This window comes from Clupea harengus, unplaced genomic scaffold, assembly GCF_900700415.2.
Source record: "Clupea harengus unplaced genomic scaffold, Ch_v2.0.2, whole genome shotgun sequence".
NCBI lineage: Eukaryota > Metazoa > Chordata > Actinopteri > Clupeiformes > Clupeidae > Clupea > Clupea harengus.
The window spans coordinates 29,430-54,636 of record NW_024879727.1 but is presented as its reverse complement, the minus strand read 5'-3'; the positions used below and the strand labels follow the sequence as shown (position 1 = coordinate 54,636).

General features: G+C 46.7%; 1 protein-coding gene across 2 annotated transcripts; it reads right to left on the bottom strand.

The window, feature by feature from the left end:
* Window positions 1-1,008: 1,008 nt before the first annotated feature.
* On the bottom strand, window positions 1,009-24,852 carry cand1 (cullin-associated and neddylation-dissociated 1). 2 transcript variants are annotated; one of them, XM_042704775.1, is made up of 15 exons: window positions 24,540-24,852; window positions 20,860-21,003; window positions 18,957-19,111; window positions 17,949-18,072; window positions 16,202-16,458; window positions 13,712-13,817; window positions 11,808-11,953; window positions 8,557-8,912; window positions 7,280-7,421; window positions 5,172-6,665; window positions 4,935-5,030; window positions 4,644-4,813; window positions 3,842-4,006; window positions 3,584-3,691; window positions 1,009-3,284 (listed from the first exon to the last, which is right to left on the bottom strand). In XM_042704775.1, exons 1-15 carry the CDS (start codon window positions 24,605-24,607, stop codon window positions 3,060-3,062), a joined length of 3,756 nt encoding a protein of 1,251 aa, XP_042560709.1. In that variant the 5' UTR covers window positions 24,608-24,852; the 3' UTR covers window positions 1,009-3,059. The 2 variants fall into 2 exon arrangements, with proteins under 2 accessions (XP_042560709.1, XP_042560710.1); XM_042704776.1 differs by having other exon boundaries at window positions 8,620-8,912.
* Between the last annotated feature and the right edge of the window lie 355 nt (window positions 24,853-25,207).

Sequence of the window (25,207 nt, the reverse complement as noted above, 5' to 3'; positions counted from 1 at the left end):
CACTTGGGAGATCTGTAGCTTTTCCTCGTCATTTTTTCAGTGTACATCAATCGATGATCATGGATGCATTTGAGGAAGTATCTGATCCTGGGATACTCAAACCAAAAGGTCTCAAGTCCCAGGAGTTTGAGTTGCCTAAAACCTGCACCTTCGAATCAACAACAAAGTTATTTAAATTAAAATACTCACCAGGAATAACAAACATCTTTCACAAACATCCTTAAGGCCAACTCACAATGCCCCAATAACAGTCAGCACACATACACTGTTTCAGCATAGTAAAAGTATCGAGTTATTTTGGGTCAATGTCTGAAGCACATACCTGTAGTTGTAAATAAATGATTACCCGACAATGTAGACTACGCTCATTCTTGAAACTACTTTTCCCCAAGACTTCAAAACCAATGTCAGAATGTTGCCATTCATTTTGGAAATGGTCAGGGGATCATTCTGATGTTCTTCAATATTTATGTGGGTGTTCTAGTTTAACCTATTTCTCAGACATCTCAAAGCCTGTACCAAAGTTGTCTACACAACAATTGTTTGAACAATTTAGCATGCTCATCACACCATCTGTCAACTGTGAAACCCGAAAGAACATTTAACATTGCGAGTTAAATAAAAACACAGAAGTCATTAAAGGTTCATTTTAGCACTCGTTTCTGACATTTTTCCAAGCTGCCCTTACCCTACAGCAGGATGTTTGTGGAATGTGTTGCTGGCTCTCCATGCCGTTGCTAATCATGTGAATTTGCCACATGAATAATTACTCAGGACTGGTCAAAAAAAAAAAAACAATGAACCAGGACCCAGAAACAAACACTAGATCATCACAAAGGCCCTTCTTCTGTCAGTCTAATGACGTACCTTTTCATTCGTGTGTACTTACTCATCTTCAACTTCATTTGGACACATTTGGCTCACTGTATTATGTGATCTGAACGCTCCTGTAGAGCTGCTTTAGTGTTTGTGTGTGATAAAGAACATGAATAAGATGTTGAACGCAGGCAGAAATGAACCTTTTATTTCAGCAAATCTCACAGGTGGCGCAGATATAAGCCTCCCAGCACCTACGAGTGGGACACAAACACACAGCGACTGATTTCACACAGACACTCACACACACACACACTCACACAGCCCCAAACAGGGTGCCAGGATGTACTGTAACAGGAACGACTGTGCCATCCATTGGGCCCAAGAAACCATCCTTTTCGTTAATTTTTTTTAATTTTCTCTTTTTTTTTTTTATTTCCCAACAAACAGAAGTCCTCAAAAACGTGTTTGCAAACCATCAAAGTTCTTATCTAAAGTGATTTAAAGTTGGTGGATACACAGGGCTCCCCCTAGAGGAGTGGCAGAGGAATGCCGAAAGGGAGACCAAAAAAAAAAAAAAGAGAGAGAGAGAGACAGACAGAGAAATGTTCCCCACAGAGGGAACTAGATGAAGGAATTGGTCGATGCAGTTGAATCCCCCCCCCCCCCCCAAAAAAAAACAGTTCAGCACAGAAATAGTTGCAGAAATGGTAAACGCTAATAGTGGGTGAGAAACGTCCATCCATACACAACAGCCAAAAATAACTTTAAAAAAAGAAGCAAAAACAAACACCTCCCATCTGTAATTCATTTGTTCCACATGCGTACAAGCTCAGGTCCTTTGTTGGGCCAGAGGGGTCCAGTAATGTGACCCAAACCAAATAGTCGCTTCTAGTCGCAAGAGCCTGGACAGCGTTTGCAATACAGAGAATTTTCTATATTAAGTGCTCTAACCTTTCCAGATTACCTAGATGCAACCACTGTGCACCAACCATGGCATTCAAGCAGGAAAAAAGAAAGGGAATGAAATTGAAAAAGAGAAAGAAAAAAAAAAAAAACACTCAACTTCAGCTATGGAGCAAACCTTTCGTTTAACATCGCTAAACATTTCACTGGCTCGCTCGCCCGCACTCTCTCTTTCCGACACATACTCTTGGTCAGAGTATGTAACTTTAGAGGTAAGACTAATTAAATTCATACGGCAGGCGAGTGACATTGCAAAAATCGTACAAAAAAAACTAAAAGAAGGAACGCTCAGCCATCATTTTTATCTGGTCTGGTAAGAAACATGGCATCAAAACAAAATCAAACCAAATCAACAGATCAAAGATGGTCCTCGTGGCATTGAGCTCAGAAAGGAACAGACATGGTGTTAAGAAGGAAATAAACGGTCCTGCTAGCCCGGTGCTCGGAAATGAACAAATGTTCTGTATGAGGTCTCAATAAGTCTGGTCTGAAACCACGCAGGTGGAATATATTCCCAGTCCATGAGGCACCAACACCTCGACTGGGCCTCTCTCTCTCTATCCATCCCCAGCTCCAGGGCACGTGCAGCCAGCCCCTTCAGAGCTCAAGCTGCTCCAACACCAACCACTCCATGCTAGGGAAAACTTCTTGGTCCTTTTTTTTTTTTTGGAAGAGACTGGTCCAAAAAACAAACAAACAAAAGAAAACGATGGACCCAAAAGTTGGGAAATGAGTGAGGGGGAAGGAAGGAAGAAGTGGAAAAGAACGATCGTTTGTGGTCTTCCTCTGTAGTTCACAAAGCAACAAGGAATAAAACAAAAAAAACAAAGGCTTTGTGAATCTTGGTGAGGAGCTCTTTCAAGCTACAGAGAATGTATTTTTTAGGTGTTTTGTTTATGATTTAGTCTTTTTTTTCATCACTTTTTATGTTTTTTTTTCCTTGTTTTTTCTTGTTTCCTCCTGTATCGGCTGAATCAGTGCAATGCATGGAACAATAAAAGCCTTCTCCATTCGCGGAGGTTGTATTCTTTCACTCGTTTTCATTGTTTTCTTTTTTTTTGTCTTTTCTCTTAAATGCGGCATATTCTTGTGGGGGAAACGACGAGGATGAACAAAAAGACGAAGAGTGCATCGTTGTGGGGGATAAGGGGGAGAGATGTCATATTTCATTAAATCAGTTTTGTCGTCGTTACCGTCGTCGCTTCGTGTCTCACGTAATGTGTGTGTATGTATGTTGTTTTGATTTCATTTTTCCGTTTGGTGTTTTTTTTGGATGCTTAGCTGGTGTCCATGGACTCCATGTTGGCGGAGGTGGAGTCACGCTGGATGCTGTCGAAGATGGCGGCGAGCTCTGGGTTGGCGCTGATCTGCGACTGGAACTCGCTCATCAGAGGGCTCTTCTCCGCCTCTGGGATGGTCAGCAGGGCAGCCACCGCCCGCATCGCAGAGCGCTTCAGCTCGTCCTGCTTCTCAAACTCCTGCTTCACGGAGTTCGCCTTCACCTGGAGACGGAGCAGGAGGGGGAGGGGAGGCCAGAGGATGGGGGAGAAAGAGAGAGGCGGAAAAAAAAGAGAATACAGAGTTGTTAGAGTGGAGCAGAGGTCCTTTCCAAGACACCAAGTATCAAGTTGTTTTGGTGACATCCTGACCGTGACTACTGATCGTAAGGAGGGTGTCAGTATGTACAGAGTGTGCATGTCCATTACCCGTCATAGCTGACAATGGAATTGGGAGTTAGCTCGTTGCCCTGCGTGCGTGCGTGCGTGTGTGTGTGCGTGTGTGTGTGTGTGTGTGTGTGTACCTTTGTGGTGCAGGTGGCTCGGAGTGGCTCCACCAGTCTGTCAAGCCTCTGTAGCACAGCACTGGGACACAGGGAGGACAGCCTGGCCAGCATCAAGAATGTCAGCATCTGGAGAGAAACACACACACAGTTGAAGATACACCAATTAAAACACCACCACACTCATCATCAAACAAATCCAAGCCCCCCCACCACACACACATACAGTACATCCAAACTGGATCATCAGTGCACACATCTGTCCCAACAGCTCCCCACCTTGATGTCGTAATGGTCCTTGAGTCCGTCCTCCACGTGATTGAGGAACTCGAAGATGTCCAGCCGGTCCAGGCAACTGTCCAGCAGCGTGTACATGCACTCAAACGCCGCCTTCCTGATGTCCAGCCCGTCGTCCACCGTGTGTTTGAACGGACCCATCTCCACCTGAGACGAGACACAATGTGCAAGAGATGAGAGTGTGAGAGAGATGGAGGTCATGTGTATATGTGTACCTCAGTCAATAGCAGGCAAGAGTGTGCCATTAATGTAGGGCTGAACGATTAATTGCATTTGCGATTTAATCGCGATATGATAGAACGCGATTTTGTAACCGCAACGTTCGTGATTAAAAAACGTGGTCTAAAAAAAAATTTTTTGCACACAGTGTTTAAAAAGTGCATGCCTAGTGTTTATACTTAAAATTACTTTTTTTAAATTTCTTAAATGCACAGTGGCAAAGCCACCGATTTGTTGTTCTTGTTTCTGTAATGAGCAGTTAAATAAAAATGTAAAATGTGGGAAAGAATATTTTACACTAAATGTATCTAATATTGTGTTGGTCATATTTAAATCATTCATTACGTTTTGTTGGGGAAAAAGAGGATAAAAAAAAAAATCGCATATTAAATCGCAATCGCAATATTTTGGTAAAAAATCGCAATTAGATTATTTTCCCAAATCGTTCAGCCCTACATTAATGCATAACTGTATTATGTATATGTGTGTGTGTGTGTGTGTGTGTGTGTGTGTGTGTGTGTACGTGTGCGTGTGCGTGTGTGTGTGTGTGTGTGTGTAGTATTACCTCTCTGATAAGCTCCTTGCGCACTTTGGTTTCATTGTACAGGTGAGGCAGCACTGTGTCCAACAGGTCTCTGATCAGTGAAGGCTTATTGTGAGCGGCAGAATTAAACGTCACCAGAGCAACCCTTCGCACATTAAGGTCCGGGTCTTCCAACGTCTTCAAGAAGTCACCTTAATTTAAAAATAAATAAAAATAAAAACATCTTAGACTCCGTGGTGTATTCACATCTAGTAGAGGTAATAAGATGCGTTGGATAAGAGTCTGTCAAATAAATGAACAAGTGGTCGTTACCTATACAGTTTTTCAGTAGGGGATCGATAGTCTGTGGGTGGTCTGAGATGGTGAACTTGACGGCTGTCACGACAGAACTTCTAGCATATGAGGATCCTGAAAGAGAAATACACAGTTAGTTAGTATTATGAATGGATTAAAGGTGTATTACATGTTTTTTGTTGTCATGAACTAATAATCGTAACTTCTTGGTTTCAAGAGTTTAAGCACCAAACGGCAATAAAGTGTGTGACGCACCGGAGAGCAGGTAGCCCTTGAGGCGAGGCAGCAGCGTCTCGGGGTCGATGAGCGTGAGCTTGCCCAGGCACTCGGCCACCACGTTGCGCGTGCCCTCCTCCGTGCACTCGCAGTGCGTGAGCAGCAGCGACCACACGCTCTCTACGTAGGGCCTGAGGCCCGCCACCGCCGCCGAGCTGATGATCTCCTTGAGCGAGTGCAGCAGCAGGTACTGCCGCTTGGGCTGGCTCGTGATCTCCTGCAGCACGAAGGGCAGGTACTCGGGCAGGTTGCCCACGGCGATGCTGCCCAGCGCGTACGACGCCGCCGACTTCACCTCCTCGCTGGCCGAGCTGAACGCATCCAGGATGACGGCCTTGAGCTCGGGCTGGGCGCTGAGGTCCAGGTGGTGGCCCACCTCACCCAGCGCCAGCAGCGCCAGCAGCCGGATCGAGTCGGTGGAGCGCGAGTTCTTCACGTCCTGGATGAACTGGCCCACCACGGCGGGGCCCTCCTTGGGGCAGGCGCGGGTCAGCGCCGCCACGCACTTGGCGATGGAGTAGTACGACTGCTTGTGGGCGAGCGCGGAGCTCTGTGCGTACACGGGGCCCGTGAGCATGCGCAGCAGGTCCATGTAGCCCAGGCTGGCGGTGCCGGTGCCCACCAGCGCCTGGAAGAAGTCCAGCATGGCGGCCAGCGCGCCGCCCTGCAGCAGCGGCGAGCGCACCAGCGCCATGAGCTCGGTCAGGATGGCGCCGCTGATCTTGGACAGCGCCTCGGGGTGCACGCGCGCCAACGTGGTCAGGAAGCTGATGGCCATCTGCGACACGTGCATGTCGCTTTCGCTGATGAGCGCCGGCAGCTCGGCGAGCACCGCGTCGATCATGGCCGGCGTGACGCTGTCGCTGTAGCTCTGCACCAGGATGTCCAGCGCCGCCAGCGTGCCCAGCTTGAGCGCCCGCTGGTTCTTGCGCAGGAAGGACGCCAGGATGGGCACGGCCTCGGCCAGCACGGGCCGCAGGTCGATGTGCAGCTGCGAGCCGGCGATCAGCGTCAGCGCCTTGACCGTGGTGAGCCGCGTGATCTCGTTCTTCAGCCGCTCCAGGAAGATGAGCAGCGTGCCGGGGAGGTCGGCGCCGAGGCTGTCGCCCAGGTTGCAGATGATCTGGCCCATGCAGGAGATGGCGCGCTCTTTCACCTCCTGGTCGATGTCGGCCGCCTTCAGCCGCTTGATGGTGCAGGCGAAAAGGTCGCCAATGTAGGGCGTGGCGTCGAAGGCGTCCGGCTGCTCCAGCGGCCGGATGACCTTGACCAGCTGCTGCGTGACCAGCAGAGCCTCGGAGGTGATCTTGTAGAAGGGGTCGCCCACGCAGGCCACCACCGGCGGCACCAGCGCCTGCACGTGTGGGTGGAAGACATGCGGCTGGTGGTTGCACAGGATCACGTACAGGCAGGACAGAGCGTCGATCTTCAGGTTGGACGAGCTGGACTTGTCGTTCAGGGAGAAGATGATTCCTAGGGGTGGGGGAGGGTCACAAGAGAAACGAGCCTTAGTTAATGACTTGTTTTGTGGGTTACGTTTTGGGGGACCCTTCAATGACATTTAAGGGCTGCACAGCCAAATAAACACCAAATTCAAAGCTCCATTTCAGATATATTTTTGAAACATTGTCAATAAAACAAGACTATTTCTACTCATTATTCAATAAGGTGTCATTCATATGATATATTTAGTTCTTAGATCTCTAAATTTGAATCAAAACGGTTCAGGGTTTGCTAAAACTGTTGCTATATGACTGACACAGGCCTGCCATTAGTATACAGTATGTGAATTCAGAGATCTAAATGCCAAAGCTGTCAGGACATGTTCCACCTGAGGAGTTTCAGGGCCCCGATCAGACTGATTATGTAACTATGCAGTGCTGCAGCTTCTGAGTGAGATGTTTTAAAGGTCATAGCCCCATTTGGAGGCAGTGAAGTTGTTATTTTGACAAGCACAGACTGAGATTTGCATGCTGAAGAAAAACCAGAAGGCCTAGTTCTCACATTGCAGATGAAGGGTTGATGGATCAGAGGCATAAGTATAGGCGGGAGCGTATGTGTGTGTGTGTGTGTGTGTGTGTGCATACCTGGGACCAGCACAGGGATGTGTGATGTGAGTGCTCCGGGCAGTACATTGACAAGCTCAGTCAGCATGTTAAAGCAGCACTGGCGAGTCTTCACACTCTTCTCCTTCAGCTGTTTGTGCAAAGCCTTCACGATCATGGGCACCTACACACACACACACACACACACACACACACACACACACACACACACACACACACACACACACACACACACACACACACACACACACACACACACACACACACAACACACACAAACACACAAACACACAAACATATATATATCAATACTAGCGAAGCGAGGGGAAATCAGCATTAGTATTCAGTCTTTGAATGTGTCATCAGTCTAAAACTTATCTATACAGAAGGCACAAGAGCAGAGCAGCGAAATCATTTTCTGGGATTTATTCTAGTAGGGTCCAAATCCCTTTATGGGGACTGAGACCACAAGGTCTGGTTTCATACATGTTTTATAGTCTCAACTAAGCACAACAACATATATTGCCTCATTGTTTTGCCTCAGCAAAACATGACCAAGAGACATACATGTGACAGATATGTGCCAACACAGGATATGCACACACAATACATCCGCAAAAAAAATGGCTGAAACAGACCATTGTCACTGGCATGTTTCGTGTTATATATTCGATGGATGCAGAGAAAGGCTAGAACTTGTTCGTGTTTTGTGCTGCGCAACAACCCAAGTCGAAATTTCCCATGACAGAATGCATTTTCACTGTGTGTGCATATCAATCTGTGTCTGTGCAACTGCTTAGGTGTGCAGTTATGTGCAGTTTACTCGTAGATCTGTGGTCTGTGGGTGTGTGTTTGTATGCGAGTGTATGCAGGTATAGCACGTACACACCTCTGCTGTGTGTGGTCACATTTATGACGTTTATAAGGTTTGTTTGTTGTGTGCATGCTTTTAACTCTCATGGCTATGTTGCTTTGTGAGAGGTGTGTGTGTGTGTGTATTCTGTAACCCCTACTTCTCTTTCAACAGTGTGGTGAGCTGTGTGTGTCTGTATGCTTGTGTGTATTTAACTCCGACCTGGCTCAGAAGATGTTGAACGCTAACATTTGGCTCCGCAGAATACTGAGAGGTAGAAGTGTGTGTTGAATCCTAATGTTACCGTTTTGTGTGTGTGTGTGTGTGTGTGTGTGTGTGTGTACCACCACCTGGCTGTGCAGCATGGTGAGCAAGATTTGTGTAGTGGGTGTGTGTGTGTGTGTGTGTGTGTGTGTAGGTATGTGTGTGTGTAGTGAACTCCCACCTGTATCTGAAGCAGGGTGAGCAGCTCTGCGCTGGCACACAAACGTTTATTGTGAACTCCCACCTGACTCTGCAGCATAGTGAGCGGAGTCTCCCCCTGCTCCATGGCGTCGGGGTCACAGAGCCAGCTCTGGGCGGGCCTCGTCTGCTTGAGCAGCGAGAGGTAGGCGTGGAACACGTCGGCCTTCACGTTCTCCTCGCGCTCCTTGAAGCGGGCGATGAGCGCCGGCGACACCGAGCGGTAGAACTCGGGCAGCATCTCGTGCCGCGTGCTCACCACCGCGTCCAGGCACTTGGCCGCCGCCCGACGCACCTTCCAACTCATGTCGTCGTCGTCGCTGTACTCGTCGTCGCTTCCTGTTTTAGGTTAAGAAGGACACACACACACTTAACTCAGGCGCTTGGGAGAAAGAGCACGGTGGGGGTTGGTAATCAATTTCCAAATTATGTCAACACACACACACACACACGTTGACATTCATAGCATCATAAGATCAACAGTGCCAGTACTTGAAGTCCCATTCATCAGACTGGCTTATAAACCAACAGCACAAAAACACTAGTGGGCATAAGCATACCCTTATATAAACAGACAATAACCACTCTCTTGGGCAGAACTTGGATGATTACAATCTGCTATGGCTGTTGTTGTTGACGTTATGGGTGCCTTCAGACCTCAAATCAGCTCGTTGTCTGGGTGTGTATCGTATCATTAGCTTAAGAGGCTAATGCGCTAACAGCAGCAGAGACGGGGTCCAAATTCATTAGAGGGGGTGTCTTTTCCAATCTGAAATCCTTGAGGGAGACATTCGCGCATACGCACATGCACGCGCACACACACACTACTACATACACACACACACACAGTCAGACACAGACGTGAAATAACCCTGGTGTGCCGCCTCAGTCTGACAGTTATGGAGAAGTGAGCGGCTATTGGGAAATGTTACTTGCCACACAGCTGCGCATGCACACACACACACACACACACACACACACACACACACACACACACACACACACACACACACACACACACACACACACACACACACACACACACACACACACACAGAGCAACATCATGTTTGAGTAAAACTTGAGTGCTGGGAGACTGTGTCAGACACTTCAAACAAACACACACACCCCTGGTCGACACATCAGACAGAGAGAGAGAGAGACAGACACACACACACACACACACACACCCCCAGACACACACACACACACACACACACACACACACACACAGACAAACACACACACACACACAGACAGAGAGACACACCCACCCCCTGACAGACACACACACACACACACACACACACACACACACACACACACAGACAGAGAAAGACACACACACACACACACCCAGACAGAGAGAGAGACACACACACACACACACAAACACACACCCCCAGACAGACACACAAACACACACCCCCAGACAGACACACACACACACACACCCAGACAGAGAGAGAGACACACACACACACAAATAAATAAAAACACACACACACTCACTACAACCTGTTTACACAGTGGCGTGCTGAGAGGATGAATTATTGAAGAAAACTGCCACTTTAAGATTGGGTGAGATTTCTAGATGAAAAAAAGGAGGAGGCTGCCAAGCTGTGCCACAGATCCCAGGGTACTTGAAGCACAGAGTGCCCGCCTGCGTGGCGCCCTACCCAGAAGACGCCACGTGCGGAGCGCGGTGAATCACACACAGCACGCTTTTTGGACCGAAGGGCTGTCAGTCCTCACATTTGCCATAGATTTTCAGCTGAATGAAATCGTGCAACAACTGTCGCCGTGACAACCACAACAGGAAGAGAACCGAGTGTTCTGCAGACCATAAAGAATGAATGGACGGATGGTGTCTAGGATTGAGATTGAGTTTGTATGTGTGTGTGTGTGTGTGTGTGTGTGTGTGTGTGTGTGTGTGTGTGTGTCTGTCCATGTGTCCGTGTGTGTTAAGTAGCACTGCACCAGCACTTCAGTCTCTAATGAACTGGCACTGTCTTAAAAGCAACAGCCCCAGGCATGTCAGTCACTACAGCCCTCTGCTCTGTGGAGTGGAAATGACGGGCGAGAGAGAGAGAGAGAGAGAGAGAGAGAGAGAGAGAGAGAGAGAGAGAGAGAGAGAAAGAGAAGGGCTCTGAGTGTGGAAAGTCCATTAGGAGAGCCACCCAGACCCACGCAGTGAAATAGACGCGAAGGCCCCTGACACCAGGACAGGTACACGAGAGGCCAGCGTGGCTTAAGAACAACTCAGCCCGCCCCACAGCTCCACTGTAGCAATTAGCAGACTCTTGTGACAGCGCCGCTACAGGGAAATCGATCAGACAGACAGACGAAGAGAGAGAGGGCAAGAGGATGAGAGACAGAGAAGATGAGAGGGGCAGAGAGCAAAAAGGAGAGAGAGAGAGAGAGAAGAGAGAGAGAGAGAGAGAGAGAGAGAGAGAGAGAGATTAAATGTCAGGTTATTGTCCTGGTGAAATAGAGAGAACACTGAACTTGGGAACAAACAAGGTCAGGCAGGTAGTTATCTGGCCGAATCTGACTCTGAGACCAGGCCAGTGAGACCAATCACCATAGGCTGGACCAGAGCAGTTCACAATGAACTGTGGGATTGCCAGTGTTGAGTTTGTGTGCAGAGACTCGTTTGGGCAAACCTCAAAGCACGATCCCAACAGAGTTTTAGGAGGCTTTTCATTAGAACCCTTTATAAATATGAAAGCAAAAATACAACAAGTCTTGTTCAACTTATTAGCAACTATATTATGTGTCTCTAGGTATTTTGTATACAACACATTGGCCTTTCACAATTTCAGTTTTAGTTTCCAGTGACTGCATCTGTAATGTGTCTCTTTCTCTTTAGAGTAGGGTGCACAGAGGTCCTGTTTATCCCAGGACAGTCCTGTTTTTTTAGCACTTGTTAAAGTGTCCCAGCTTATATTGATCAAGATAATCATGTTTTGTCCCGGATATTCTTCTTCCTTAAACTTTAATAACGGCGTTAAGGGCAATAAGATGAGGGTTATGGGAACACAACTGCCTCATGGAAACCGATGACTAAGAAGACAAAGGTACCACGCATTTTTCAATGGCAAACTCAGAACAGCGCCAACATTTCAACCAATTTCACCACTGGTCATTCCTTCCGTTCCATTTGAACATGCACAATGCCCAGCCCTGCTTTCTCCCCCCGTGAAATGTCTTTACAGAGTGATGACGCCATACCTTGGTAATCTTCATCGGCTCCATCTGCGTCCATGGCGTTCTCGTCTTCATCCTCGTCGTCGTAGTTATAGTTGGGGTCATAGGTCAGGTATTTGAGACAGATGCTGATAATCGTGGGCACGTGCGGGTACACCTCCTTTGGACACCTGAGAGAGAGGGATGAAGACAAAGAGAGAGAGAGACAGAGGGATGAGCACGAAGAGAGAAATGAGATGCAGGGAGAGGAGAAAGTGAGAGACAGAAATGGAGAAGGAGAGAGGGAAAGAAGATTGAAAGAAAACAATAAGGTTATCTTGCTCATATTGATTTCCACTACCGTCTACACTTTTATAATTACTCTGACAATTATTTGCAAATGACTTGTTTACAAAAGCACTTTGTTAGGGCCTCATTTCTTGTTCATCTCCAACTGCTTGAGCAACTGTATTGCGCCACAGTAAAGCTAATAAAGTATGTTTGGACTGGAAATTAGATGAAAAAGAGAGAGCGGGAAGGAGAGGGAGAAATAATCATGAGTACACACTAAGCCACTGAAATTTGTATACAACAGATGGGGGATGCAAGTGTGTGTGTGTGTGTGTGTGTGTGTGTGTGTGTGTGTGTGTGTGTGTCCTCACATCTCAGCATCTCCTCACACCCCACCCAAAATCCATAACTGCTCATAATCTTCAAGCAGCGATACCCTTTTATTTTCTCCCTCCCTCCTCTCCCACTCCCGCTCCCTATTTTCTGGCAGAGAAGCGTGCACTTATTTGATTAAATGTGCAAATAAAAAGATTTTAAGATTACAGACTTCATTTATAAACACCCATCACGGCAGGGCACCTGCCAGCACACACAAGAGGAAGTGTGTCTGTGTGTGTGTGTGTGTGTGTTTACGGTTTCTTAAAACTCACTCAAGGTAACCTCTATAAAAATCCCCCCCGAAGCTGTGTTAACGAGTATCTGTATGTGTGTGTGTGTGTGTGTGTGTGTGTGTGTGTGTGTGTGTGTGTGTGTAGAGTTATATCCTGCTCTGGGGCCCCTGGTGTGTGTGCTGTTTATTTGAGCTCCCTCCCCTACTGCTCATCAGCACAGCTAATGGCTAATCAGGGGCGCTAAAGCTACGCGTCGATCTCAGTCAGGGCGCGTTAGAGCAGGGATGACTGGGGACTGACAGCTTGCAGGGAGGGAGGAAGAGAGGCGGGGAGTAACTGCTGGGGATACCAAGGTGATGGGGTCCTTTTCAGGTCCTCCAAAGACACCAGAGTGTGTTTGGACGACCTTTATCAGGTACGCAACACATGAACACAAACGCTCCACACTGATATCATCAAGCGCAGGTGCTCTTAGAGGATGTTGAATCAGGCGACCCTGCATCATTTTCAAAGCAGCCTGCAGAAAGAAATGCCATTAGGTCACAGAGGGCTGGAGTAAAGGCCACTGGCGACTTAAGAATGTTTATCCTCGAGTCCTCCCTGCACAGAAACCAAACCGCTCTGTCTGTGTGAGTTGAAGGCCACGTTATCAAACGGCCTTACTGAAAGCCACCACTGACCTCCTGGAGTCTGGATACTTCACTGTTCACGTGCCAGTTTCTGCCTCACTATTAGTTCAACTACGCAATAGGCAGGCTGATACCACATGAAATTCCTTTTTCTTCATTCAATAACTATTCTAGCTAATTAGCTATTACAGGAAGTTTACGAGTCTGTGGTGAGAAAACCCCCTGGATTTAAGCTGAGATGTGGCCCCACCACTGTCCCCGGGTTGGTGATCAGATGGTAGCATATGGGCATTGGTGATAGGTAGGGGGTTGTGGTAGAGCATCAGGTTCTGTCCCTGTAATGAAGACATTTGGCCAGCAGGGGCAGTGTGCTGGCAGCGTGGAGGAGGAGAGGAGAGGAGGAGGATGATGGACGTACCTCCTGACGAAGGACTCGAAGGCCTGGATGCAGTACTCCCTCAGCTCGTCATCGTCCACGTTACAGAACTTCACCACCAGAGGGATGATCTTCTCCAGGTACTCACCTGAAAAGAGAAGAACACGTTATCGTGCGAACGCACACACACACGCGCGCGCACACGCACACGCACACACACAGACAAGCAGGGTGAGAGTGCCAAGGGAGAGGGAACTGTTTAACCTTAAAAGAAAAAGCTCAGCAACTCCAGCTGAATAACAAATGGCTTCAGAGCACAGCTCAATTTAAAAAAGACAGCTTTCTGCTTCATCATGAAAGAGATTTTAAAGATGACAAAAAGCACTTAATTAAAAGCAGCAAAGGGATGAAGAGAGAGAGAGCGAGAGAGGAAGAGAGAGAAAGAGAGAGGAGGGAGATAGTGAGTGAGTGTGAAAAAGACAGTAATCTCACACATCTTAATCGCTGCTGTCTTCGGCGAGCATCAAAAGCGCACAGTAATTGCATGATGATGTGTGTGTGTGTGTGCCATCTACTCAAACCTACTCCTAGTTTCTTCCTCTAACTGCACAACACTCACTGCCTGGTGCCACAGTGACCCACCAGATGACAAAAAGTGACAGATAATAACAGCATCCTGACACCCCCCACCACACACACCACACACACACACACCACACACACACACACACACACACACACAGACCTCCCCTCACTCTTTCTCTTGCTCGCTCAAACAAACAAACACTCGGCACAGTCAACCTCACTTTCACAAAAGGGGGTCATTTAGATTCAGTCCTACGGCTGTGCCGTTTTCGCTTTAAAAGCCCTAAAGGACATACAGTGGTTTAGAGACTTAGGAGCAGTTACAACATTTTTAAACGACATGTTACAACATTTATGGGAAATGAATGAGACAGTCTCTCACTCTCACTCACTCACACACACACACACACACAGACACATCATCCTGTGCAAATCTCACCACCGCATGTAATCAAGATTCATCATGACCCTCGGCCACCCCAATTTGAACACCGAAATGAAAGGATTCCAGATCGTACCACTCGTACAGCTAATGGGGGTACTGGATGTTAAGGGCCAAACCGTTATCTAAAGAAATACCTCCAAAATGATTGTGGCACCCCCTCTCATCACCGGTATAATGACCCCATCCAGACTTTGAGATAAATTAGATCACGGCAGAGTCATCCAAGTGAGATGACAGACACTTTACAGCCGGGAGATGGTAATTGTGATTCGCTTGCTTTGTATGGTTCGGCACGGCTAGGGGAATTTTCTCGGGGTACCAAGGGGGCAAGCTGCACCCCAATTAGTTGCCGAGACAATTTGCATTTCTCTGAAAGCCCTCTCTGCGCTGCGTACGCGCGTACACACACACACACACACATTCTTCCACTCCCTCAAACTAGAATATAAACAGGACTAAGAGGTGGAACTACAAATTTGAGGCAACCCCCCCCCCCCCCCCCTCCTCCTGCATATTTCATTGTGACACTGCGCTCAGAGGAGCAGAGCGGGTCATAGATCACCCAGTGTTGTCTTAATCAGTAATCTAAATCCTACTGAGCGCTGCCAGTGTGAGGCAGAGTGGCAGTAGACTGCTCACCCAAGAGCCCGGGAGATGGAGAGGGTGACAGAATGCAAACAGACAGACAGATAGGTAGGCAGTTAACTGCACAGGGCTGGGTGTGGAAGGGGAACCCAACTCATAGAGAAGAGAGAGAAAATGAGAATCAGTGAGATGTGTGATTAAAGGGGAGAGAGAAAATGAGAATCAGTGAGTGAGTATCAGTGAGATATATGGGTGAGATATGTGGGTTAAGGGGAGAGAGAGAAATGGGAATCAGTGAGAGTGAGAGAGAGTGAGATATGTGGGTAAAGGGGAGAGAGAAAATGAGAATCAGTGAGTATCAGTGAGATATATGGGTGAGGTATGTGGGTTAAGGGGAGAGAGAGAAATGGGAATCAGTGAGAGTGAGAGAGAGTGAGAGAGTGAGATATGTGGGTAAAGGGGAGAGAGAGAAAATGGGAATCAGTGAGAGTGAGAGAGTGAGATATGTGGGTAAAGGGGAGAGAGAAAATGAGAATCAGTGAGTGAGTATCAGTGAGATATATGGGTGAGATATGTGGGTTAAGGGGAGAGAGAGAAATGGGAATCAGTGAGAGTGAGAGAGAGTGAGAGAGTGAGATATGTGGGTGAAGTGGAAGCATAGTACAGTGAGAGAAGAGAAGATGGAGACGGGAGTAAAAAGAGAGTGAGCAAGAGTGGAACAGAGAAAGAGGGATAGAGAGGAAGAGCGTGAAGAACAGCAGAGGAAGTGACCCACAAAGAGAAGAGGAATGACACACAGAGAAAGAAAGAAAAAGATGAAGACGAAGAACATAAAAGAGGGAGAGAGAGAGAGAATATAACAGAGGCAGTTTAAGAGAGAAGGTGTGTGAAAGCTGTATAGCGGTGTGTTGACCCACCGATCCGGTGTCCGGCCTGGCGGCTGATGGCGGCGATGCACTGGATGTAGGTGCGCGTGGTGGACATGGAGTCGTTGCGCGAGAGCTCGGAGAGCAGGTGCTCGATCAGGTCCACGAACACCAGGTTGCCACAGCTCATCACCAGGTGGCCCAGGGCGATGATGGTGCGCTTGCGCACGGCCAGCCGCGGGCTCGTCAGCTGGGGCAGCAAGCAGCTCAGGATGGACGGGTGGAAGTTCACTAACAGACCACCCTGCCTGTGAGAGGAGAGGGGAGAGAGAGAGAGAAAGAAAGAGGGAATGAGAGGTCATGGCCCAACAACAGTGCTGTGTGTCAGGGCGGTGGTGGTGAAGTCTAGTCTGTCCCACACCAAACTCATCTATTGACCATTATGACTGTATTATTACATGTTGTATGTACAGATATTTTTACATTTTGTATCCATCCATCCATCCATCCGGGCTGTAATGGTACACAAAAGTCACGGTTCGGTTCACATCATGGTTTGGAGATCACTGTTTGGTTCGGTACAACAAGAAAAAAGCAACAAAAAAAACCCAAATGCATAAGGCTAGGTTCCCTTTCATTCAATCTGACTAGCATGGTCTTGTAGCAGCAGCCAGTTTCTCTGTCTTTGTTTCCCAGTGGCTATGTCAGGCTCTGCACGCTGTGCAACATTTCCATGCTATAGTTCACGTCCATGCTTATCCAACTGCACAGCAGTGGCTGACTATCAGGCGGGTTTTCAACAGTTTTTCATAGAGGGAACTCTAATGTTTTGATGCTATGTTTGATGTCCTCCTTACGAAACACAGCAGACAGTGTGGCATTTCTACACAGGTATGGGTGTGTGTGAACTGCAGGGGGGGTGGGGAGTCCAGGGCCTCTGGTGTGTTGCGGTGTGTGTGTTATTCTGACAGATTCCGCCACACACCCACGCTTCTCTTAAAAGCCCAGCAGGGAGAGGTCTGGAGGAGCTGCTTGGAATTCAGAATGCCACTCCATGCTGCGTGGATACACACCAACGGGTGGGAACCAGGGAGTGGTCAGTATACACACACACACACACACACACACACACACACACACACACACACACACACACACACACACACACACACACACACACACACACACACACACACACACACACACACACACACACACACACACACACACACACACACACACACACACACCATCCTTTCTCCCACACACACTCACCATGGCATTACCTTTACATTTGAACACTCACAGACATCCATACTTTTCTAACACAAACATACCAGACCTACACACTACGCACACACACAAACACAGAACTCTCACACACCCATACTAAGCCTCTTTTACACACACACACACACACACACACACACACACACACAACAACCTTGAAGGACACAGTAGGGAGACCTACATTTAAATTAGCAGAATTCAGCTTCCTAAAAGTCCATCAAAAACCTCAGTTGCACACAACCCACCCACCCCCCAAAAAAAGTCAGTTGAATGCAGCATTCACCTTCATGCAGTACTTACTGCCTGCAGACACAGGCACTCCCAAGTGCTTTCTTACTGAAATATTACAGATGCTCTAGAACAGAACACAGCCCCACCACACACACACACACACACACAGCACACACACACACACACACACACACACACACACACACTCACACACACAGCCACACAGCCCCACCACACACACACACACACACACACACACACACACAGGTTGCCATACCTGCTCAGCATGTCTGCCATGATGTCCAGTGCCTCAAGCTGCACAGACACGTCCTCCTGTTTGGCGATGGCACTTGTGAGACGCCCTGTGATCTTTTTACACACACTTGCCGCCAGCGCTGAGCCTGAGGGTGCACACACACGCACACACACACACACACACACACACACACACCCCAAAGGGAGTGTGGAAACACAGCAAAAAATAGCTTTAGAGCTGGTAAGGGAGAGAGAATAAAAATATGTATAGGTATATGTGTATGCATGAAAAAAGAGAACACTCAAGCATGACAGGACATGCTTCCATGGTGGACCGTCACACTGCCTCTTTGAGTGTGTGTCTGTTTGTGTTTGTGTCTGTTTGTGTTTGTGTGTGTGTGTCCATCTGAATGAGCCCTCTGTTCTCCCTCTGCCAGCCATCAGACAGCGAGAGGGAGCGCCTGGACAGACTTTAGAGCCATTGTGAGCGGCCGAGCATCACCCTCTACAGCACTTGGCTGACACACAGCGCCACTCAAGAGCCGCCCTTCACACACACACACACACACACACACACACACACACACAACTCCCCGATAGCCCCTTCAAACATGAAAGCCTGCTCTTGCAGAAAAAGGTGAACTATGACTTTTGCTCACCATCTTGGTGAAATATCTAGGGCCGGGTTGTGGAGAAGAGAGGTGTCTAGTGCATTTCCTGTATGAATGGGGCGCATCTAATTTAACACCTCTGTCTTTACTGTTAGCGCTAAATATATTTCTCAGCTTAGCTAGGTGTTCTGTAGCGTTGGTAGTGACACAGGGGGTTATTATATATATATATATATATATATATACACGCAAACTGGGGAGTCATTATATTATATCACATTCACATATCATTAGATTATCACATATATCACATTGTTTTTATAACTAATGCTTTTCTTCATACAGCAGGGAGAGAGATGGGATGTGGGGTGTGGACAGGTCACAGGTCATGACATGGCCTGAGGCGGAGGAATCCTCACCACTGGAGGCGGGGGGCAGTTCCCCGATGACGGTCTTCAGGCCGATGCTGGAGATGTCTCGGAGCTGCTCCTTGTCTGACAGCATGTTGGTGCACAGCGTGTCCACGATGGTCTCCACCTGGTACTCCTTCACCTTACTGACCAGGGGTCCCAGGCTGCCGGTCACAAAAAACACACACAGTCAGTCAGTCAGTACTATTCTCCGGAACCTCCGCTTCCATTAACACCACCAATCCCTGACACAGAGGTCATGTTTGAACACAAACACACACAACCAAAAACCATGTGCTCTGGGGCAACTCCTCTATAAAACTGGATATGACTGAACGGCATCTCGGCGCACTAAATCCTCCCTCTGTTTAAAAGAAGGGAAGGCTCCTGTGCACAGACTGCTTGACAGAAAAATAAGAGAGCAGGCCTCTCTACAAACAACCCGGCTGAAACTGATGTGACTTTTTAAGAGCACACTGCATCATTTTGATCGCTCCTCGGCGCGCTCCTTCACAGGCCAACTGGAAGCTCTGGGCGTGGCATTTAAGAAAGCCACAGTCATTGCTCTCCATAAACGACAACATCCAATCCATCAAACCCAGAAGCACCAGAGGGAAAAGTCCTTTTGCTCAGCCTGGGCACTGGATTAGACAGGACTTCTGTAACAGTGACACACAAATGGACAACCTGAGACCTACCCAGGTCAACATGGTCAAGCCACAGGTGAATGATAAAACTGTACTAGACTTATATCACAGAATGAATCATCAAAAGGTGAAATAAAAGGCCTGTCTTTGGTGTTAACTGCTTAATATAAACCAACTCGTTACATTCACTGACTGCTTAATATAAACCATCTCGTTACATTCACCGACTGCTTAATATAAACCATTGCGTTACATTCACCGACTGCTTAATATAAACCATCTTGTTACATTCACCGACTGCTCACGTGGACACCAGACAAAGCCTACGTGCTTTAGGAGGTGTGGGGGTCGAGATGTGTGGTTGTGTGGTCTTTTAATAACCGATAAAGTTAGAGGAACCTGCCGGAATCTTCACTGCCACTGGGCTGAAAACTTTTGTGTGACCTTTTACAAAAAGCAAAAGAAAGCTTCGGGCTCCAACTTTTTGGCCCCACAAACTGCATATAAGCAGACCAACCCGCAGTAGAGGAGGATCCGTCTCATTGATTTCCCATCACAGATACCGGCAGAAAGAGAAAAAAAAAAATCAATACTGCAGTTTACTTGACCAAGGTTTGCACATAAGCAATGCAATAAATCCTACCCCAGTTAAGCTGTGCGTTGTTTTAATAAACCAAAAACAAACAAAAATCAATTCGCCAACAAAGATAAAAATCAAGAACATCCCCAGGTATCAGATGAGGGCATGTAAGCACTCAATCCATGCAAACATTGGCCAAATTACTTCATTGTCCTATACAGCACCTCTGCAGTGAGATAGAGGGGATACTGTGGCAATTCCCCATTGAAGGAGCTGATCAGCGGGGCCTATGGGATATGTAGTCTCAGAGTAATGGAATGGACTGGTATAGACCTGCCCTGAGGTGCATGAAGTGCTAGAGCCTTTTAAAAGCCCTAAGGTCACAGTCATGTGAAACAGGTTGTTTGGGCATAAGACCTGCAGGTCACAGGACGCTTGCCTTTCATCAGTGACCACATTCAGAACATTTCAGTTTTTTCTTCTTCTTCATTTTACAACCTTCTCTTCAAAGGTCATGCACTGGATTTGTGTCCACTGCACCTCTCACAAACTGCTTTGTCATTCAGAGGGGTAGAAACAGGAAAGTATTGTTCATGACAGCATAAATTGATGGGACAATTGCATCTCATATTGGCAATGCAATCTGATAAGTTTCGAATGAGTTTCAGCCCCGTTCGGCACTCACCATTTGACGGCCAGGTTCTGCACTTCTCCATTCTTGTCCTCCAGCAGCTTAAGGATCATCTTGACCACCTTGCGTTCGCTGTCGTCGTCCAGCTTGATCGAGTCCTTCTGCAGCTCCGACATCAAGTCATTAGTGGCCATGAACCTGGAGGAGACCCACAAAGGAAACATTTGGTTTAGTCTAAAAAGAAAGCAACCTGTTTCCAGGATAGTACTTCTTTCTTTACAGGTTGCTTGGTTAAAATTGATTCCATCAATGTTAGCCATTTGTAATTCCATGTGGGCAGGTTGGCAGCTAGTTCTCCAGTTTTTTAACCATGGAATATATCGTTTTATCGAGTTTATACCACCTGTCACAGTGAGAGAACACTTTTATTTTGTTAATTCAATGTCTGTCTAAACAGTAGTAAACTAAACACTAGTAGAAATGTCCACGGGCAGTTTAGTCAAAAGTAGCTTTATTGTCAATTTCTTCACATGTCAAGACATACAGTTTACCATTTACTATCGCTGTTATAGTTACTATTTCACAGATGACATTTTTTACCTAGATCTGCTTCATATGGTGCGTTGATTTACAAAAATACAGTCACACTATGGCAAGCACTGAGCGATTACTGAGCCAAATCACAAAAGGGATAGTATCTTTGATGTCATTTGAAGGTGGACCTGATGCCGTTCAACTTTAAATTAGCTCGGTGTGGCAGAAAGTGGCAATGGCAAAAAAAGGACCATGGCCGGGGCCGCTAACCTACACACCCGGCGCACTCACTGCACTGCCAACTAGTGCACATATGCACCACTTCTTCACCACACAGTAAAGAAGGCAAAGGTCTCCGGCTTCAGACAGCACAGGCAGCCAGAGGGAGTCAGTGAGTGAGGAGAATGGTGGACATCATAACCTTGCCTGACTCAATATACTACTAATGCACATAGATCACGCCTCTTCAAGGATCCTAGTTTTGTCCTCAGTAACCCTCACCTCTTCTACTGCCAATGCAACTAATGCCAATGCAACTAATGCCAATACCAATGCAAAGGACAATGTTTCCAGAGGGTGGGTCGGACAGCATAGAGATCGTGAGGTTAATGTGTGGGAGTCAGTCTGTCAAACTGGAGAACTGGTCAACATAACCTCACTGTGGTGCAGGCTGGCTGTACTACCGTGCAAATATTCAAGGATTCCACTGTAGTCTACGAATACCAGTGAATATCAATGGCAATGCAAACAAGGCGGATGCCACCTGAGGGTGCTTCGGTTAAGGAGCGTGAGCCAACATGTGGAATACAATCAGTTGGGAGAACTGTGGCCATCATAACCTTGCCTGTCAGGATGTGTGGTGCAGGCTGACTTGACATAATCCATTTTCGACAGGCACAAGATTAAACACCAGCTGAGCTTCAAAAAACAACAAACCACCCTCCTGTCTTGTGGGTGCAAGAACTTCAAAAGGATGGCGTATGAGAATTTAATCTATCACCCCCCAGTGCTCCTTGAGCATACTTTTGGCAGAAACTTACACAAAATCAAACATTCTCACTTTTTAGCTAAACGCCGTGGCTTCGGCAAAACTCTGTAAGCCAAGGCATCTTTGATGCAAGTGCTGGCTCATGGCTAATGCATAATGCATGGTGGATCTCTCTCTCTCTCTCACACTCACACACACACACACACACACACACACTCTCTGAGTTGGTGTGTGGGCAAATCGGTCCCAGAAGGAAATATGCTATGCTCTCGGAGGAAAAATGTCTGCTGTCTAACACACATACTTCTGTGATGAGGGTCGTTAGACAGGGATGAGGCAGGCCACCACAGAAGAGATGAATCAGAGTTAATAACATTATTTAAGCTGCCCCAGATCAGACCCTGCACACTTGACACAGACTGAGTGGGACGAGAGTGGGAGAAGAACGGAAACGGCACTCGAGACAGAGCTATCTAACATCAGTAGTTATTAAATGGCATGGTCACACATCACCATTATTCCTCGACATGCGGCCACTAGGAGACACGTATGTGCCACATTTAATCACAGCATATACGCACACAGGTCAGGGCAGTGACAGGTTATTTACTGGGCCAGGCAAAAGGGGCCTACATTCAAACGGGAGAATATCATTGCTGATGGTAATGGACTGTGAGATTTCAGATAGGTGCAGAGGGCTCATCAAATAGCCTGGCAGCTGGAGGTATTACCACAACCCTCTGCTGTCATCTCTGAGAAACATGGTATGTTATACTGATGAGTGGCACTGCAATAGCTAGCAATGGGGGGAAATGGTCTTTTTTGCATCAAACACCTGCAACTAAGCATCAGCATCACCAGCATCAGCCGTAGTAGCATCACTTAGGGCTCCATTAGTCTGACAATGCTGTGTGTACACAAACTGATTTGGTTACAGTGTGCATTAGTGCAGCCTCTTTAAAAAATAATTAAAAAATGCGGTTCTGTCATATTACACAGTTAACAAAGTGTCAGTGAAAATAGTTCATGAAACTTCCCAACATACACATTCATATCTAGCTAGTTAGTCTAGATGGCTGAATGACTGACGAATGATCATTTGTATACACACAGCTCATACACACTCTTAACCCTTAACCTGAACAAAGTGTTCAACACATTTTGATTACGTAGGGTATGTGCATGGATTCTATTCATTCAAGACCAAATACAAAGGTTTGTCAGAGAAGGAAGACAGCATCTCCAACTGCTGATATTTGCTGTGGGTCAGACGACTGTAACGTTACTAGCGGACCAATGAAGCTAGTAACTTTAAGCTAACAAGCTAACTTCTTAAATGAAGCCTAAGTGGTTCACTTAAATGTGTATTACATTATGTTACACATCTTCATAAGGGCTCCACACATCATTTAAATATATATATATATATATATATATATTGTCAGTCAGACCTATACGCGTCATAGTCTTATAGCATATGTTACATGACTACTCAACAGTTGTCAAACTTTGACGTTCATACACAAGGCAAGATAGCTAACGTTAGCTAGCCTTGGCAACTAATCCAAACTTGGAAGACCACCTTAGCTAGCTAGCAAAATGGCTAGCAAGTTGGTTAGTTAGCTTTACCAACCGTTAGCTAAAATTGGTGTGATTACTTCTACAACAAACTCAATTCAGTGATTCTTAGCTGTGTCTAATGCCTTCAGAGTGTATATCCAAGGATCCTTCACGATCACAATGAACAATGTTCTAGCACTTTCGTTGCGGCTCAACACTGCATTAGTTGTGACTTGCAGCTGGCTAGCACGCTAGCACGCTAGCTTTACAGCCAGCCAGCGAATGCTAAACTGGAGTGAGTGTCGTTGACAGCCTAACCATGACTAAGAAGATGACAAGGGTTTTTCATTTTGCTAAGATAACAATAAACAACAATTACCCCATAGCGTGCACTGTCAACATAGCAGTAGCTACGTGACAATATGTCTCAAATTATTATGTTTCTTACGTTAATGTCACTATTGACTAGCCAGCTAACATTAGCTAGCTAAACAAAACAGCGAGTGGTTTGCGGCCTAACTAACTTATGCGGCGTTCCCACCATAACGTGAGATCACATGTTTATTTTACATAGTTTTAAAAACATATACACTGAATTAAAGCATGCATATCTCTATGCATTTCTTTATCATTGTCTGAGGGTAAATCTTACCTGAAATCCTTATCGCTAGATGTCATTTTTTCCAGAAGATTAGAGATATGGTATGAGGCGCTCGCCATGTTTGCAGTCTGTTGGAATAGCTTGCTAGCAACCACTTGTGAGTATCGCGGGCCAGAATTAACTGTCTACTCGTTTCACTGTTGTGGACGTCAAATACTACAGATTCTCCAAAATGACGTTCCTTATGTTGGAGGCGAAGTGGTGATCAGCAGCTAGAAAGTGTACAATTGAATCTCATCCCGCGGAGTTTGGATGTGTTTGAATGGAGATCCTACTTCGCTCTGCAGAGGGAGGAGCTGCTAGACCAGACGCTGTTGTCGAGTTCAAAGTTGAACGTGGTTTTTTTTTTAGAGGCGGGTCTAAGACCAAATATGACAAATGAATGGTTGCATCGCTTGTCGATCAAATGTAGTCTGAAAAACAGGCTGTATCTCTACCCGTTTTCAAACCCTCATCTCAGTGTACCACTGACAAAGGTTGATTATTTATGGCAGGCTAGTTTGCAAACTATATTCGTTTGAAATATAATAAAATAAGTAAATAGGAACAAATGTGTAATTTAAAATACAGAAGTGAGCCTTAAAACATCAAGTAAAGCATAGTCAAGTCTAGCCTATACTCAGTCCTGCTGTAGGCCATGTCATGACTTAACTTTTAAG